The sequence below is a fragment of the Brachyhypopomus gauderio genome, unplaced genomic scaffold (assembly GCF_052324685.1).
Source record: "Brachyhypopomus gauderio isolate BG-103 unplaced genomic scaffold, BGAUD_0.2 sc430, whole genome shotgun sequence".
Classification (NCBI taxonomy): domain Eukaryota; kingdom Metazoa; phylum Chordata; class Actinopteri; order Gymnotiformes; family Hypopomidae; genus Brachyhypopomus; species Brachyhypopomus gauderio.
Window position 1 is genome coordinate 39335 of NW_027507251.1, and position 15167 is coordinate 54501.

General features: G+C 37.3%; 1 protein-coding gene and 1 long non-coding RNA gene across 2 annotated transcripts; one reads left to right on the forward strand and one right to left on the reverse strand.

The window, feature by feature from the left end:
* The first annotated feature begins 1894 nt into the window (after positions 1-1894).
* On the forward strand, positions 1895-3501 carry LOC143506188 (uncharacterized). The gene is made up of 3 exons (XR_013128164.1): positions 1895-1960; positions 2678-2896; positions 3153-3501. It is a non-coding gene; the product is annotated as an uncharacterized LOC143506188 (long non-coding RNA).
* Positions 3502-3689: 188 nt separating this feature from the next.
* On the reverse strand, positions 3690-9002 carry LOC143506189 (G2/M phase-specific E3 ubiquitin-protein ligase-like). Its single transcript, XM_076996256.1, has 11 exons — positions 8891-9002; positions 7994-8127; positions 7339-7645; positions 7047-7129; positions 6850-6902; positions 5894-5995; positions 5451-5761; positions 5154-5332; positions 4773-4942; positions 4050-4264; positions 3690-3925 (listed from the first exon to the last, which is right to left on the reverse strand). The coding sequence occupies exons 1-11, from the start codon at positions 9000-9002 to the stop codon at positions 3690-3692; spliced, it is 1902 nt and encodes a 633-aa protein (XP_076852371.1).
* Positions 9003-15167: the final 6165 nt, after the last annotated feature.

The window sequence follows — 15167 nt, forward strand, 5'->3', positions numbered from 1 at the left end:
CTGTTTTATCATGTTTGTAATGTTACACATCCATTTCCATACAAGTAGTGAGTCTTGTATTAAGGCGTTCAAAACAGCGTTTGCTGGCGCTGTAAGCGCTCTAAACAGTGTTTCTGAGCATAACTTGGAGCAAAAGTGCAACTTTTGAAGAATGAACTGAAAACTCATATTTTGTTCCAAAACAGTGTTTGGATGTGATAACAAGCTGTTTTATCATGTTTGTAATGTTACACATCCATTTCCATACAAGTAGTGAGTCTTGTATTAAGGCGTTCAAAACAGCGTTTGCTGGCGCTGTAAGAGCTCTAAACAGTGTTTCTGAGCATAACTTGTGGCAAAAGTGCAACTTTTCAAGAATGAAAAGAAAACTCATATTTTGAATGAAAACAGTGTTTGGATGTGATAACAAGCTGTTTTATCATGTTTGTAATGTTACACATGCATTTCCATACAAGTAGTAAGTCTTGTATTAAGGCGTTCAAAACAGCGTTTGCTGGCGCTGCAAGCGCTCTAAACAGTGTTTCTGAGCATAACTTGTGGCAAAAGTGCAACTTTTGAAGAATGAACTGAAAACTCATATTTTGTTCCAAAACAGTGTTTGGATGTGATAACAAGCTGTTTTATCATGTTTGTAATGTTACACATCCATTTCCATACAAGTAGTGAGTCTTGTATTAAGGCGTTCAAAACAGCGTTTGCTGGCGCTGTAAGCGCTCTAAACAGTGTTTCTGAGCATAACTTGGAGCAAAAGTGCAACTTTTGAAGAATGAACTGAAAACTCATATTTTGTTCCAAAACAGTGTTTGGATGTGATAACAAGCTGTTTTATCATGTTTGTAATGTTACACATCTATTTCCTACGGTGGCCGTGAAGTGCAAACCACAACGATATTAACTAAGCATAACTACAAATGACAAAAACACAACGACATTAACAAAAACACAACGACATTAACTAAGCAAAATTACAAATTACAAAAACACAACGACATTAACAAAAACACAACGACATTAACTAAGCACAATTACAAATTACAAAAACACAATGACATTAACTAAGCACAATTACAAATTACTAAAACACAACGACATTAACAAAAACACAACGACATTAACAAACCGGAAAAGGTAGGTCCCAGTGGGAAAACCTGCGAAATCGCTGATTGGACGACGCCACTTTTGGCTTTTCAGCCGGCTTTAGCGCGTTTGTTGAAAACATGAATATCACTGGTGATCCAGACGTAGCCACCGCTATCCGCGAATATTTTGAATCAGGACATACATACGAGGTGATACTAGACATGCTCAGGACTAACCACGATGTTTCTTTTAGTATGCGTACGCTGAAGACGCATTTAAAAGAAGCTGGACTGTACAGACGACGCAACTACTCCCCACTTCCAGAAGTGAGACGTGCCATTATGACAGAGCTAAGAGGACCAGGACGGTTGTTTGGCTATCGGACTATGTGGCAAGTTCTCAGACAAAAACACAAGCTACGTGTCAAACGTGATGAAGTTATGAGACTGTTGAGACAGCTGAATCCTCAAGGAATCGCCCTGAGGACTCGCAGGAGGTTTACAAGACGCACATATCACTCCATGGGGCCCAATTACATATGGCATGTAGATGGCTACGACAAACTGAAGCCATTCGGCTTCGCCCTCTCAGGATGTATAGATGGTTTTTCAAGAAGAATGATGTGGCTTGTTTGTGGAACAACCAACAACAATCCTTCTGTCATTGCTCTCAATTATATAAACTGTGTCAAGAATCTTGGAGTGATACCAATGAGACTACGAACAGACCTCGGGACTGAGAATGGGACTTTGGCAGCAATACAGTGTACCCTCCGTCATGCGCATACGGACTATTATGCTGGATCATCAAGCCACAGTTATGGATCATCAACAGGGAATCAACGCATCGAGGCATGGTGGTCTTTTCTCAGAAGAGGAAGGTGGGTACATCTGTGTTTGATAATAGGTGATGAACAGATCAGTATTGATTTTATAACATTTTCTTTTTTGCCAACTGTCATGCCATATTGAGTTTGATCCCAAAATTACTTACGTACACCAACATTTTTAGACTACAGTAATCCCTCGCCACTCCGCGCTTCACCTTTTGTGGCTTTGCTGCTTTAAAAAAATATTAATGGTAAATATATTTCACGAATTTTCGCTCCTTTTTCGCTGCAAATATTAACTCTAACAATAAAAGAATGTTAGAAACGATAACATATTACAGTAAATAGTGCATACAGTATTTACTCTCGATAACAAGAATCAGTATCACCCGCCTGAGACGCTACTTGCCTACATGGGATTGTAAACAACAATCGACTAGTTGCTGTGCAGTAAGTTTAAAGGAACAATACATGCACAGAACAGTGTAGGAATGGTTATTAAGGGAATGGGAAAGGTTTATGCAGCGTAAAAGTGTGAGCAAGTGTTTATAAAGCCTTAAAATGGTGTATAAATACTTAAATAAATCCTGTAGTCTACCGTTTCTATTTCGCAAGTATAAGGTGATAGCGGGTGGTTGTGGAACGTAACCCCAGCGATACACGAAGGATTACTGTATGTGGAATAGAAACTTTTTTGGTTAACATACAATATCAATATGAGCAGAAATGAACAAGAACAGAACCATTTTGAATTTAATGTATCCCCAGGTCTCAGTTTTGGATGGACTTGTTTGGAGATCTAAGAGACTCCGGAAACTTCAATGGAAGCCACGAACATCAATGCTTGCTGAGATTCTGCTTCAGCAATGTTCTGCAGAAAGACCTGGATGAATGCAAAGACCTCTGGAACAAACACAGGATCCGACCAAGCAGACTTGCATCATGTCCTGGGGGGATCCCAGATGAACTCTATCTCTTGCCTCACAGGTAACTGACATCTTCACAGAAAGAAATCACCTTCTGCATTACATATTAATGCAGTATTGTTATAGCTCAAGTTGGCAAATATATTTTAATCATTGTACAAGTAAGATACAGTTGTTAATTTATAAGCTGTCACTTCTGGTGTTCACTTATACAGATCAATTTAGCCAGCAAACAAATCTGACATATTAAACTATTTGTAGTACATGTAGAAAATATGCTTCACAATTATATTATTAATTATATTCTGATTTTGCAGATATGGTTCACGAGACTGTGGATTTGCTGTTGAGGAGAGGGAACTGGATGTGTTCCCTGAAGCAAGGCAAGCAACTGAATTGTGTGGTGATCAAAACATTGAGGAATACCTACAACAGGCTGTACAACAAAATGATCTACAGCAGCCACAAGACTGGGAGTCAGCCACAGAACTGTATTTATTGTTGAAAGATACAGCCGGGTTTTAGACAAACTACCTGAATCCAAATTTTTTATCTTTTGTTTCCTGTTCCTTCTGCTAAAATTAAAAGTGATACATTCAGGTCGATTAAAACATTTAAAATGAACTGTGTATTGTCTGCCTGAAGACAGACTTGACACTTCACATTCTGAATAAAACATGTCCAGCATTTCAACTTGCCTATACTGTAAGTTATTTAGCTCTGAGAACCAAAATGTTTACAAAAACAGTAAAGTAGCTTTTCGCTTCAATGTGTTGCAAAAGTAGCTTACAGTGAAAGTATGCCAACAGCATCTGAACTAGACTGGACGGGAATCGGTAACTGGCCTTTGAGATTTAATAACAGCCGAATCCTGGAGCATTTTGGATCCCAAAGTCCATGTTTGCCTTAAAAACTCTGTATGATTCCAAAAACGGCAGCTTCAGTGTATTTGCACAGGTGTTTGCAACTGGAAAAGGTGAATCACTTAAAAACTCGAGGCGTGGAGGTGGTATTATGCCTGCTGGAGGAAGTGCTGCCAGACCTGTAGCAAACAGCAACAGATCTTCCAGAGATACAGCTGTCATTTTTTCTGAAAGAGGAAAGTAAACATTGTAGTTGTTGAATTTTGCATTGAGAAAAATCAATTTCCTTATTTCTGCTTTCCTTTCATTATAACTAACAAAATTCTAAACACACAATCTGTCCATGCAAACCTTCAGAATCAAGGAGATAATCTGCCCAAAAGTCCAGTGTTTTGCTCTCCTTTTGACGCCTATTGCTTCCTGCTGGGCTGAGATCTGGTCTGAACATGGTCTCCAAGTCTGAAGCAGTCAGGGCCTTGGCAGAGAAGCACAAGACTGGGGACAGAACCCTGGAATGCTGCTGCAATGCAGGGAGGAAACCAAGACTTGCCAGTCCATCTTTGAATCTGTTAAGGATAAATGCACAAGTGTTGTAAGTGATTTAAAGCATAGAAATGAACTAGTATCCATCCATCAACATGTGTAAATGCCAATGAGTTTGAGTTTAATATATTTGGACAAATGTAAAATTAATAGTGTCATACATCAAGTAAAGCTCAGGTGTTTTTGTAGGACCACTCATACACAAAACCATTCACAGTGATCATTAGTAAAAGCAAAAGAGACAGATAATTATGATTTAAGCATTTAAAAAAAATGTTTTCACACTGTTTGTCAAACAGGATCTTTTTTTAAAGTAGTTACTCTCTTTAAAAGTAATCATGTATCATGAATAATGATTCTAAAGAACTTTTAGAGTTCTGTTGAACCCTATTATACATTTCTTAGTGGATGATAAACATGGTGAAACAAGGTTGGCAAGTATCGATATATTCATATTCAGTAATGAGCTTAGAACCGCGGATTAGTTTTTAAATATTTTCAGACATTAATGGCAGACAGGTTATTACTTACCGTTGAATGGCACCATGGTTTCTGTCAATGATGTACCATCTGAGATAGTCCTCCACAAAAGCTTGCTTCTCACATGCCTTCACACTTCTGAGGCATCCAGCAGTTTGGAACATGGTACTGTTTTGCAAAATTACATTTTGCAGAGATTCCTCTGATTCTGCTTCCAGGACCTTGTAGAACAAGCAGTTTATTGTAAGGAAAACTACCAAAATATCAATTTGACAACATTTTAATGAAAACAAATATAGGTGAGAGAGAGGTTGAAATATGCCCTTTCAAAAACAGAAATAATTCACTCAACCATAATCTTTATTTGAATGTCAAAATAATCTCCACTTGTCCTACAGTGAATCTGTTCCCTGAGCCTAGGTCATTTCCTACCTGTTGCAGAACTTTCCCTATCTCCTCATCTTTCACATCTTCTACAGTGGCGCTGAAACTTGGATTCCCTATCATGTGGTTGACCAGGTTCTTTGAGAGAAAATGTGGTGCTGGTCCACCGTGTACAATGGATACAGCAATCATCTTTCCTGCTAAAAAATACTCATCTTCCCTGGCAGCTGTTATACAGAGCACAGAATTATTGTGGTTAATTACTACTTAAATCTGCCTATGATAAAAATGAGATGTTTCCGTTTTAGTTGTACAACCCCTTCACTATACCTAAAAAAGACTCACCTCTTGAATTGTACACAAGATAACGGTTTTCTGAGGGTCCATCAAAAATGGGTCGATTTCTCAGATGGCTTGTGAGAAGTGTGAGGAATTCGCGCCTTGGGCCACCTGTATCCAACCCTTCTTCAAAGCAGCCAGCATCATCATTAAACCTGATGAACATGTCGTTGTTGTCAGAGTACGTGCTGCGTTGAAATCCGCGAACAGCTCCATCCCAAACATCTGACCGACATATATTGAACCTGCTGATCTTCTTGTGGTCAATTGCCAGTGCCAGATGCGCAATAATTTCATGTGCCTGCACATTTGTTTCTCTAGAAAAAAAAAAATCATTATTTTAAGCACAGTGTATGTACTTCTTTACTGACTGATCAAACTTTGCATAATGTAATTATGTGCAGGAATAGATGCTGGTTAACTGAATACAAAATGTCTAAATTACTAACACAGGTTCTTCTGTAGACAGGTCTTTCTCTTTGTCTTGAGTAAGATCTTCAACATCATCTTCGCTGTCAATCACAATGGGTTCAAACAGGTTGGTGTAGTTTCTGCAGACAGAAAATGTGCACACAGTATAGATGACGACAAAAATACATAAGCATGCAGTTCCAGCTTTTCTAGCACCAAACATTGAATTTATGACACAAGTCAAATATAAAAGATTCACAGTAAATATTTTTATAATAATAATCATTTTGTCTCATCCCCTGTAATATTACAGGAGATACAACACACCTGTAACACGAGCTCTGGACAGTGAGACATTCACTGGTACCTGGATCATTTCTGTTATCCAAATCTAGAACCTGAAAACGCAAAAATGAAAAAATTGTGTTTGACCAGTTTAGAACTATTTTAATATCCTAACAGTTTCAATGTCCTGTTTATTTTATTGCCCTGTAACTCCTCTGTGCATTATGTGACTAAAACAAACAGACAAAAACCATGGAATGCCTAAAAGCACTGTTGTTGGCAGTATAATGCCATAGCTATTGAAGTAAAGTGATTTTGGTCATTCTCGCAAAGATTTTGTAGAAAATTAATAGATACAAGTTTTCAAAGTAAACTCTTATTAGCTATTTTTGTTGTTATTGTATTTGCCTAAACAAAAGTACCTCTACTTGTACCAGACAGTAAAATGAACAAGACACTGAAGAAAGCAAGGGTGGTCTAATAATTATTTCCATGCCTGGATATTTGACACTTCAAAAACAAACAAGCATCCAGAAAATAAACAAGCAATACAAGCACTTTATAGGACATGTTCCATTAACCACATACAGGACAAATAACCAAACTACATGTCTTTAATACATACTGTATGCAAATACAGTAAAGGCTAAAATACTTTTGGTACACATACACACATCATGCTATGATATATTCTTAAAATATAACTTACTCTGTTTCTGCCACTTGTTGTAAAGGACTGCTTTCATCCAGAGGTTCCCATGGCTGAAGTAAAGACACAATGCATTTCACATAAAACATTTACATAGTTCTATGGAGTTGAGGTAAAAGATAAAATTGTGCTTGTGATGGCTGAACAACCAAAAAAAAAAAAAAGGACAGACCAATTACATTTTAAATTGAACTTACCAGTGTATCAGCAACATCAAACTCTGGTTTTTTTTTAAAAACAATCTCTGGGTCAGAGTCAGACAAGTCTGACAAATTTCCAACTGCAAAACATAGAAAAAAAAACTAACTTAATTTCTACTAAGTGATAATACTATATTTGTTAACCGATGTTACACCCGAATGCATAAACACAACATTTGTAAAAACTCATGACAATGCTAGTGATGCTTACTTGCACAACTTCAAAATTTATATTTGTTGAAGTTTAGGCAATGTGTGCCAAACTCCACACACAAACATCACAGCTTACCTTCTTCAAAGTCCCTTTTCAAGCAGATGAAAACAGTAATCCTTTGATATGGCTTGCCAACTTCAGCCTTATAAGCACCAAGTGTAAAAGGTCTTTGTGTCCCAGGGATATTAATGACCTCTGTCCCATCTGGATACAGAAGAAGGAAAGGCCCATCTTTTACATCTTTGTTGAAGTCCTTCATTTTTTTAACAGCCTGACTAAGCAGAGTTGTGGAAGAGATGTCTGGGTCAGTTGTAAGGGAAACAGTTTTTCCTCGTAGTGGCCTTAGACCACCCTTCTGAATGACCATCAAGCCAACATTTATCTGAAAGAAAAAAGATATGAAAGACTGAGCAATGTTTAAAAATAATTGTCAAACGTTCTTTTTGTTTTTAATTATTGTGTTACATGCTGCAATAGCAACCAAATGGGCCAACTATTTACTAATATCAGTCAAAGCAGAATGATGGAAACCTTGGATACAAACAGTTCATAATAAGGGTTGGTAATTTATTCATCAATAGCTAATTTACTATTTTGACTGATCATGAATTGACAATTAACTATTACTGGTTATCAAGTATTCTGCATAGCTTTGTTACGCTGAACTTTCTTCATACTAGACCACTAGATAAAAGCTACGTGTTTTCAGTCGGAGCCATGATGAACCTACCCGAACTTTTATTTTTCCATTGTGCTTTAACCGCTTTCTCCCTAGAGAATACTTCTGCCGCTCCTCGTTTTTCTTCTGTTGATATTCTCGGAAGGTACTGAAGGCTCGAGTCGGGCAGGGTGGAATAGCCGACGCTAAAGTCAAGGGAAAAAATTACGCACATCAGAGATGCATAGTCCTATAGACGACATGCCATACTAATCAAAGCAACACAGATTTCAACAGACATTTATATTTGACCTATAAATACTGCTATATTACAGTAATCCCTCGTGAATCCAGGGGATTATGTTGCAGAACCACTCGCGATAACCGAAAAGCCGCAAAGTAGAAACGGTAGACTACGGGATTTTATTTTAAGTATTTATACACCATTTTAAGGCTTTATAAACACTTGCTCACACTTTTACGCTGCATAAATCTTTCCCATTCCCTTAATAACCATTCCTACACTGTTCTGAGCATGTATTGTTCCTTTAAACTTACTGCACAGCAACTAGTCGATTGTTGTTTACAATCCCATGTAGGCGAGTAGCGTCTCAGGCGGGTGATACTGATTCTTGTTATCGAGAGTAAACACTGTATGCACTATTTACTGTAATATGTTGTCGTTTCTAACATTCTTTTATTGTTAATATTTGAAGCGAAAAAGGAGCGAAAATCCGCGAAATATATTTACCATTAATATATATATATATTTTTAACTCGCGGAGCAACAAAAGGTGAAGCATGAAGTGGCGAGGGATTACTGTACGGAGACCTAGGTAGACTACACCTTTAATTCAGCATTTACCAGGCCCATTTAAATGACAACGGACACGGTGTGGACACCGCTATGGTTAGCACGTTACTACATCCATAAGACAAATAACCCATTCTTCATGTTTATGAACTTACTTGAAGGCTGTGGAGTACCTCCGACACCTATATCTTGAATCCTCTTGCCACAGCTGCTGCAAAAGTTCGGTGATAGCTCAACCAGCTCTTTCCCGCAGTTCGGGCAATACATGGTGATTTGACCGTCTTGAGCGCGAATGCCATAACTTCCGGCTGAAAAGCCAAAAGTGGCGTCGTCCAATCAGCGATTTCGCAGGTTTTCCCACTGGGACCTACCTTTTCCGGTTTGTTAATGTCGTTGTGTTTTTGTTAATGTCGTTGTGTTTTAGTAATTTGTAATTGTGCTTAGTTAATGTCGTTGTGTTTTTGTAATTTGTAATTGTGCCTAGTTAATGTCGTTGTGTTTTTGTTAATGTCGTTGTGTTTTTGTAATTTGTAATTTTGCTTAGTTAATGTCGTTGTGTTTTTGTTAATGTCGATGTGTTTTTGTCATTTGTAATTATGCTTAGTTAATATCGTTGTGGTTTGCACTTCACGGCCACCGTAATTTCCATACAAGTAGTGAGTCTTGTATTAAGGCGTTCAAAACAGCGTTTGCTGGCGCTGTAAGAGCTCTAAACAGTGTTTCTGAGCATAACTTGTGGCAAAAGTGCAACTTTTCAAGAATGAAAAGAAAACTCATATTTTGAATGAAAACAGTGTTTGGATGTGATAACAAGCTGTTTTATCATGTTTGTAATGTTACACATCCATTTCCATACAAGTAGTGAGTCTTGTATTAAGGCGTTCAAAACAGCGTTTGCTGGCGCTGTAAGCGCTCTAAACAGTGTTTCTGAGCATAACTTGGAGCAAAAGTGCAACTTTTGAAGAATGAACTGAAAACTCATATTTTGTTCCAAAACAGTGTTTGGATGTGATAACAAGCTGTTTTATCATGTTTGTAATGTTACACATGCATTTCCTAACAAGTAGTAAGGCTTGCATTAAGGCGTTCAAAACAGCGTTTTCTGGCGTTGTAAGAGCTCTAAACAGTGTTTCTGAGCATAACTTGGGGCAAAAGTGCAACTTTTCAAGAATGAAAAGAAAACTCATATTTTGAATGAAAACAGTGTTTGGATGTGATAACAAGCTGTTTTATCATGTTTGTAATGTTACACATCCATTTCCATACAAGTAGTGAGTCTTGTATTAAGGCGTTCAAAACAGCGTTTGCTGGCGCTGTAAGCGCTCTAAACAGTGTTTCTGAGCATAACTTGGAGCAAAAGTGCAACTTTTGAAGAATGAACTGAAAACTCATATTTTGTTCCAAAACAGTGTTTGGATGTGATAACAAGCTGTTTTATCATGTTTGTAATGTTACACATGCATTTCCATACAAGTAGTAAGTCTTGTATTAAGGCGTTCAAAACAGCGTTTGCTGGCGCTGCAAGCGCTCTAAACAGTGTTTCTGAGCATAACTTGTGGCAAAAGTGCAACTTTTGAAGATTGAACTGAAAACTCATATTTTGTTCCAAAACAGTGTTTGGATGTGATAACAAGCTGTTTTATCATGTTTGTAATGTTACACATGCATTTCCTAACAAGTAGTAAGGCTTGCATTAAGGCGTTCAAAACAGCGTTTTCTGGCGTTGTAAGAGCTCTAAACAGTGTTTCTGAGCATAACTTGGGGCAAAAGTGCAACTTTTCAAGAATGAAAAGAAAACTCATATTTTGAATGAAAACAGTGTTTGGATGTGATAACAAGCTGTTTTATCATGTTTGTAATGTTACACATCCATTTCCATACAAGTAGTGAGTCTTGTATTAAGGCGTTCAAAACAGCGTTTGCTGGCGCTGTAAGCGCTCTAAACAGTGTTTCTGAGCATAACTTGGAGCAAAAGTGCAACTTTTGAAGAATGAACTGAAAACTCATATTTTGTTCCAAAACAGTGTTTGGATGTGATAACAAGCTGTTTTATCATGTTTGTAATGTTACACATGCATTTCCATACAAGTAGTAAGTCTTGTATTAAGGCGTTCAAAACAGCGTTTGCTGGCGCTGCAAGCGCTCTAAACAGTGTTTCTGAGCATAACTTGTGGCAAAAGTGCAACTTTTGAAGATTGAACTGAAAACTCATATTTTGTTCCAAAACAGTGTTTGGATGTGATAACAAGCTGTTTTATCATGTTTGTAATGTTACACATGCATTTCCTAACAAGTAGTAAGGCTTGCATTAAGGCGTTCAAAACAGCGTTTTCTGGCGTTGTAAGAGCTCTAAACAGTGTTTCTGAGCATAACTTGTGGCAAAAGTGCAACTTTTCAAGAATGAAAAGAAAACTCATATTTTGAATGAAAACAGTGTTTGGATGTGATAACAAGCTGTTTTATCATGTTTGTAATGTTACACATCCATTTCCATACAAGTAGTGAGTCTTGTATTAAGGCGTTCAAAACAGCGTTTGCTGGCGCTGTAAGCGCTCTAAACAGTGTTTCTGAGCATAACTTGGAGCAAAAGTGCAACTTTTGAAGAATGAACTGAAAACTCATATTTTGTTCCAAAACAGTGTTTGGATGTGATAACAAGCTGTTTTATCATGTTTGTAATGTTACACATGCATTTCCTAACAAGTAGTAAGGCTTGCATTAAGGCGTTCAAAACAGCGTTTTCTGGCGTTGTAAGAGCTCTAAACAGTGTTTCTGAGCATAACTTGGGGCAAAAGTGCAACTTTTCAAGAATGAAAAGAAAACTCATATTTTGAATGAAAACAGTGTTTGGATGTGATAACAAGCTGTTTTATCATGTTTGTAATGTTACACATCCATTTCCATACAAGTAGTGAGTCTTGTATTAAGGCGTTCAAAACAGCGTTTGCTGGCGCTGTAAGCGCTCTAAACAGTGTTTCTGAGCATAACTTGGAGCAAAAGTGCAACTTTTGAAGAATGAACTGAAAACTCATATTTTGTTCCAAAACAGTGTTTGGATGTGATAACAAGCTGTTTTATCATGTTTGTAATGTTACACATGCATTTCCATACAAGTAGTAAGTCTTGTATTAAGGCGTTCAAAACAGCGTTTGCTGGCGCTGCAAGCGCTCTAAACAGTGTTTCTGAGCATAACTTGTGGCAAAAGTGCAACTTTTGAAGATTGAACTGAAAACTCATATTTTGTTCCAAAACAGTGTTTGGATGTGATAACAAGCTGTTTTATCATGTTTGTAATGTTACACATGCATTTCCTAACAAGTAGTAAGGCTTGCATTAAGGCGTTCAAAACAGCGTTTTCTGGCGTTGTAAGAGCTCTAAACAGTGTTTCTGAGCATAACTTGGGGCAAAAGTGCAACTTTTCAAGAATGAAAAGAAAACTCATATTTTGAATGAAAACAGTGTTTGGATGTGATAACAAGCTGTTTTATCATGTTTGTAATGTTACACATCCATTTCCATACAAGTAGTGAGTCTTGTATTAAGGCGTTCAAAACAGCGTTTGCTGGCGCTGTAAGCGCTCTAAACAGTGTTTCTGAGCATAACTTGGAGCAAAAGTGCAACTTTTGAAGAATGAACTGAAAACTCATATTTTGTTCCAAAACAGTGTTTGGATGTGATAACAAGCTGTTTTATCATGTTTGTAATGTTACACATGCATTTCCATACAAGTAGTAAGTCTTGTATTAAGGCGTTCAAAACAGCGTTTGCTGGCGCTGCAAGCGCTCTAAACAGTGTTTCTGAGCATAACTTGTGGCAAAAGTGCAACTTTTGAAGATTGAACTGAAAACTCATATTTTGTTCCAAAACAGTGTTTGGATGTGATAACAAGCTGTTTTATCATGTTTGTAATGTTACACATGCATTTCCTAACAAGTAGTAAGGCTTGCATTAAGGCGTTCAAAACAGCGTTTTCTGGCGTTGTAAGAGCTCTAAACAGTGTTTCTGAGCATAACTTGGGGCAAAAGTGCAACTTTTCAAGAATGAAAAGAAAACTCATATTTTGAATGAAAACAGTGTTTGGATGTGATAACAAGCTGTTTTATCATGTTTGTAATGTTACACATCCATTTCCATACAAGTAGTGAGTCTTGTATTAAGGCGTTCAAAACAGCGTTTGCTGGCGCTGTAAGAGCTCTAAACAGTGTTTCTGAGCATAACTTGTGGCAAAAGTGCAACTTTTCAAGAATGAAAAGAAAACTCATATTTTGAATGAAAACAGTGTTTGGATGTGATAACAAGCTGTTTTATCATGTTTGTAATGTTACACATCCATTTCCATACAAGTAGTGAGTCTTGTATTAAGGCGTTCAAAACAGCGTTTGCTGGCGCTGTAAGCGCTCTAAACAGTGTTTCTGAGCATAACTTGGAGCAAAAGTGCAACTTTTGAAGAATGAACTGAAAACTCATATTTTGTTCCAAAACAGTGTTTGGATGTGATAACAAGCTGTTTTATCATGTTTGTAATGTTACACATGCATTTCCATACAAGTAGTAAGTCTTGTATTAAGGCGTTCAAAACAGCGTTTGCTGGCGCTGCAAGCGCTCTAAACAGTGTTTCTGAGCATAACTTGTGGCAAAAGTGCAACTTTTGAAGAATGAACTGAAAACTCATATTTTGTTCCAAAACAGTGTTTGGATGTGATAACAAGCTGTTTTATCATGTTTGTAATGTTACACATCCATTTCCATACAAGTAGTGAGTCTTGTATTAAGGCGTTCAAAACAGCGTTTGCTGGCGCTGTAAGCGCTCTAAACAGTGTTTCTGAGCATAACTTGGAGCAAAAGTGCAACTTTTGAAGAATGAACTGAAAACTCATATTTTGTTCCAAAACAGTGTTTGGATGTGATAACAAGCTGTTTTATCATGTTTGTAATGTTACACATCCATTTCCATACAAGTAGTGAGTCTTGTATTAAGGCGTTCAAAACAGCGTTTGCTGGCGCTGTAAGAGCTCTAAACAGTGTTTCTGAGCATAACTTGTGGCAAAAGTGCAACTTTTCAAGAATGAAAAGAAAACTCATATTTTGAATGAAAACAGTGTTTGGATGTGATAACAAGCTGTTTTATCATGTTTGTAATGTTACACATCCATTTCCATACAAGTAGTGAGTCTTGTATTAAGGCGTTCAAAACAGCGTTTGCTGGCGCTGTAAGCGCTCTAAACAGTGTTTCTGAGCATAACTTGGAGCAAAAGTGCAACTTTTGAAGAATGAACTGAAAACTCATATTTTGTTCCAAAACAGTGTTTGGATGTGATAACAAGCTGTTTTATCATGTTTGTAATGTTACACATGCATTTCCATACAAGTAGTAAGTCTTGTATTAAGGCGTTCAAAACAGCGTTTGCTGGCGCTGCAAGCGCTCTAAACAGTGTTTCTGAGCATAACTTGTGGCAAAAGTGCAACTTTTGAAGAATGAACTGAAAACTCATATTTTGTTCCAAAACAGTGTTTGGATGTGATAACAAGCTGTTTTATCATGTTTGTAATGTTACACATCCATTTCCATACAAGTAGTGAGTCTTGTATTAAGGCGTTCAAAACAGCGTTTGCTGGCGCTGTAAGCGCTCTAAACAGTGTTTCTGAGCATAACTTGGAGCAAAAGTGCAACTTTTGAAGAATGAACTGAAAACTCATATTTTGTTCCAAAACAGTGTTTGGATGTGATAACAAGCTGTTTTATCATGTTTGTAATGTTACACATGCATTTCCATACAAGTAGTAAGTCTTGTATTAAGGCGTTCAAAACAGCGTTTGCTGGCGCTGCAAGCGCTCTAAACAGTGTTTCTGAGCATAACTTGTGGCAAAAGTGCAACTTTTGAAGATTGAACTGAAAACTCATATTTTGTTCCAAAACAGTGTTTGGATGTGATAACAAGCTGTTTTATCATGTTTGTAATGTTACACATCCATTTCCATACAAGTAGTGAGTCTTGTATTAAGGCGTTCAAAACAGCGTTTGCTGGCGCTGTAAGCGCTCTAAACAGTGTTTCTGAGCATAACTTGGAGCAAAAGTGCAACTTTTGAAGAATGAACTGAAAACTCATATTTTGTTCCAAAACAGTGTTTGGATGTGATAACAAGCTGTTTTATCATGTTTGTAATGTTACACATGCATTTCCTAACAAGTAGTAAGGCTTGCATTAAGGCGTTCAAAACAGCGTTTTCTGGCGTTGTAAGAGCTCTAAACAGTGTTTCTGAGCATAACTTGGGGCAAAAGTGCAACTTTTCAAGAATGAAAAGAAAACTCATATTTTGAATGAAAACAGTGTTTGGATGTGATAACAAGCTGTTTTATCATGTTTGTAATGTTACACATCCATTTCCATACAAGTAGTGAGTCTTGTATTAAGGCGTTCAAAACAGCGTTTG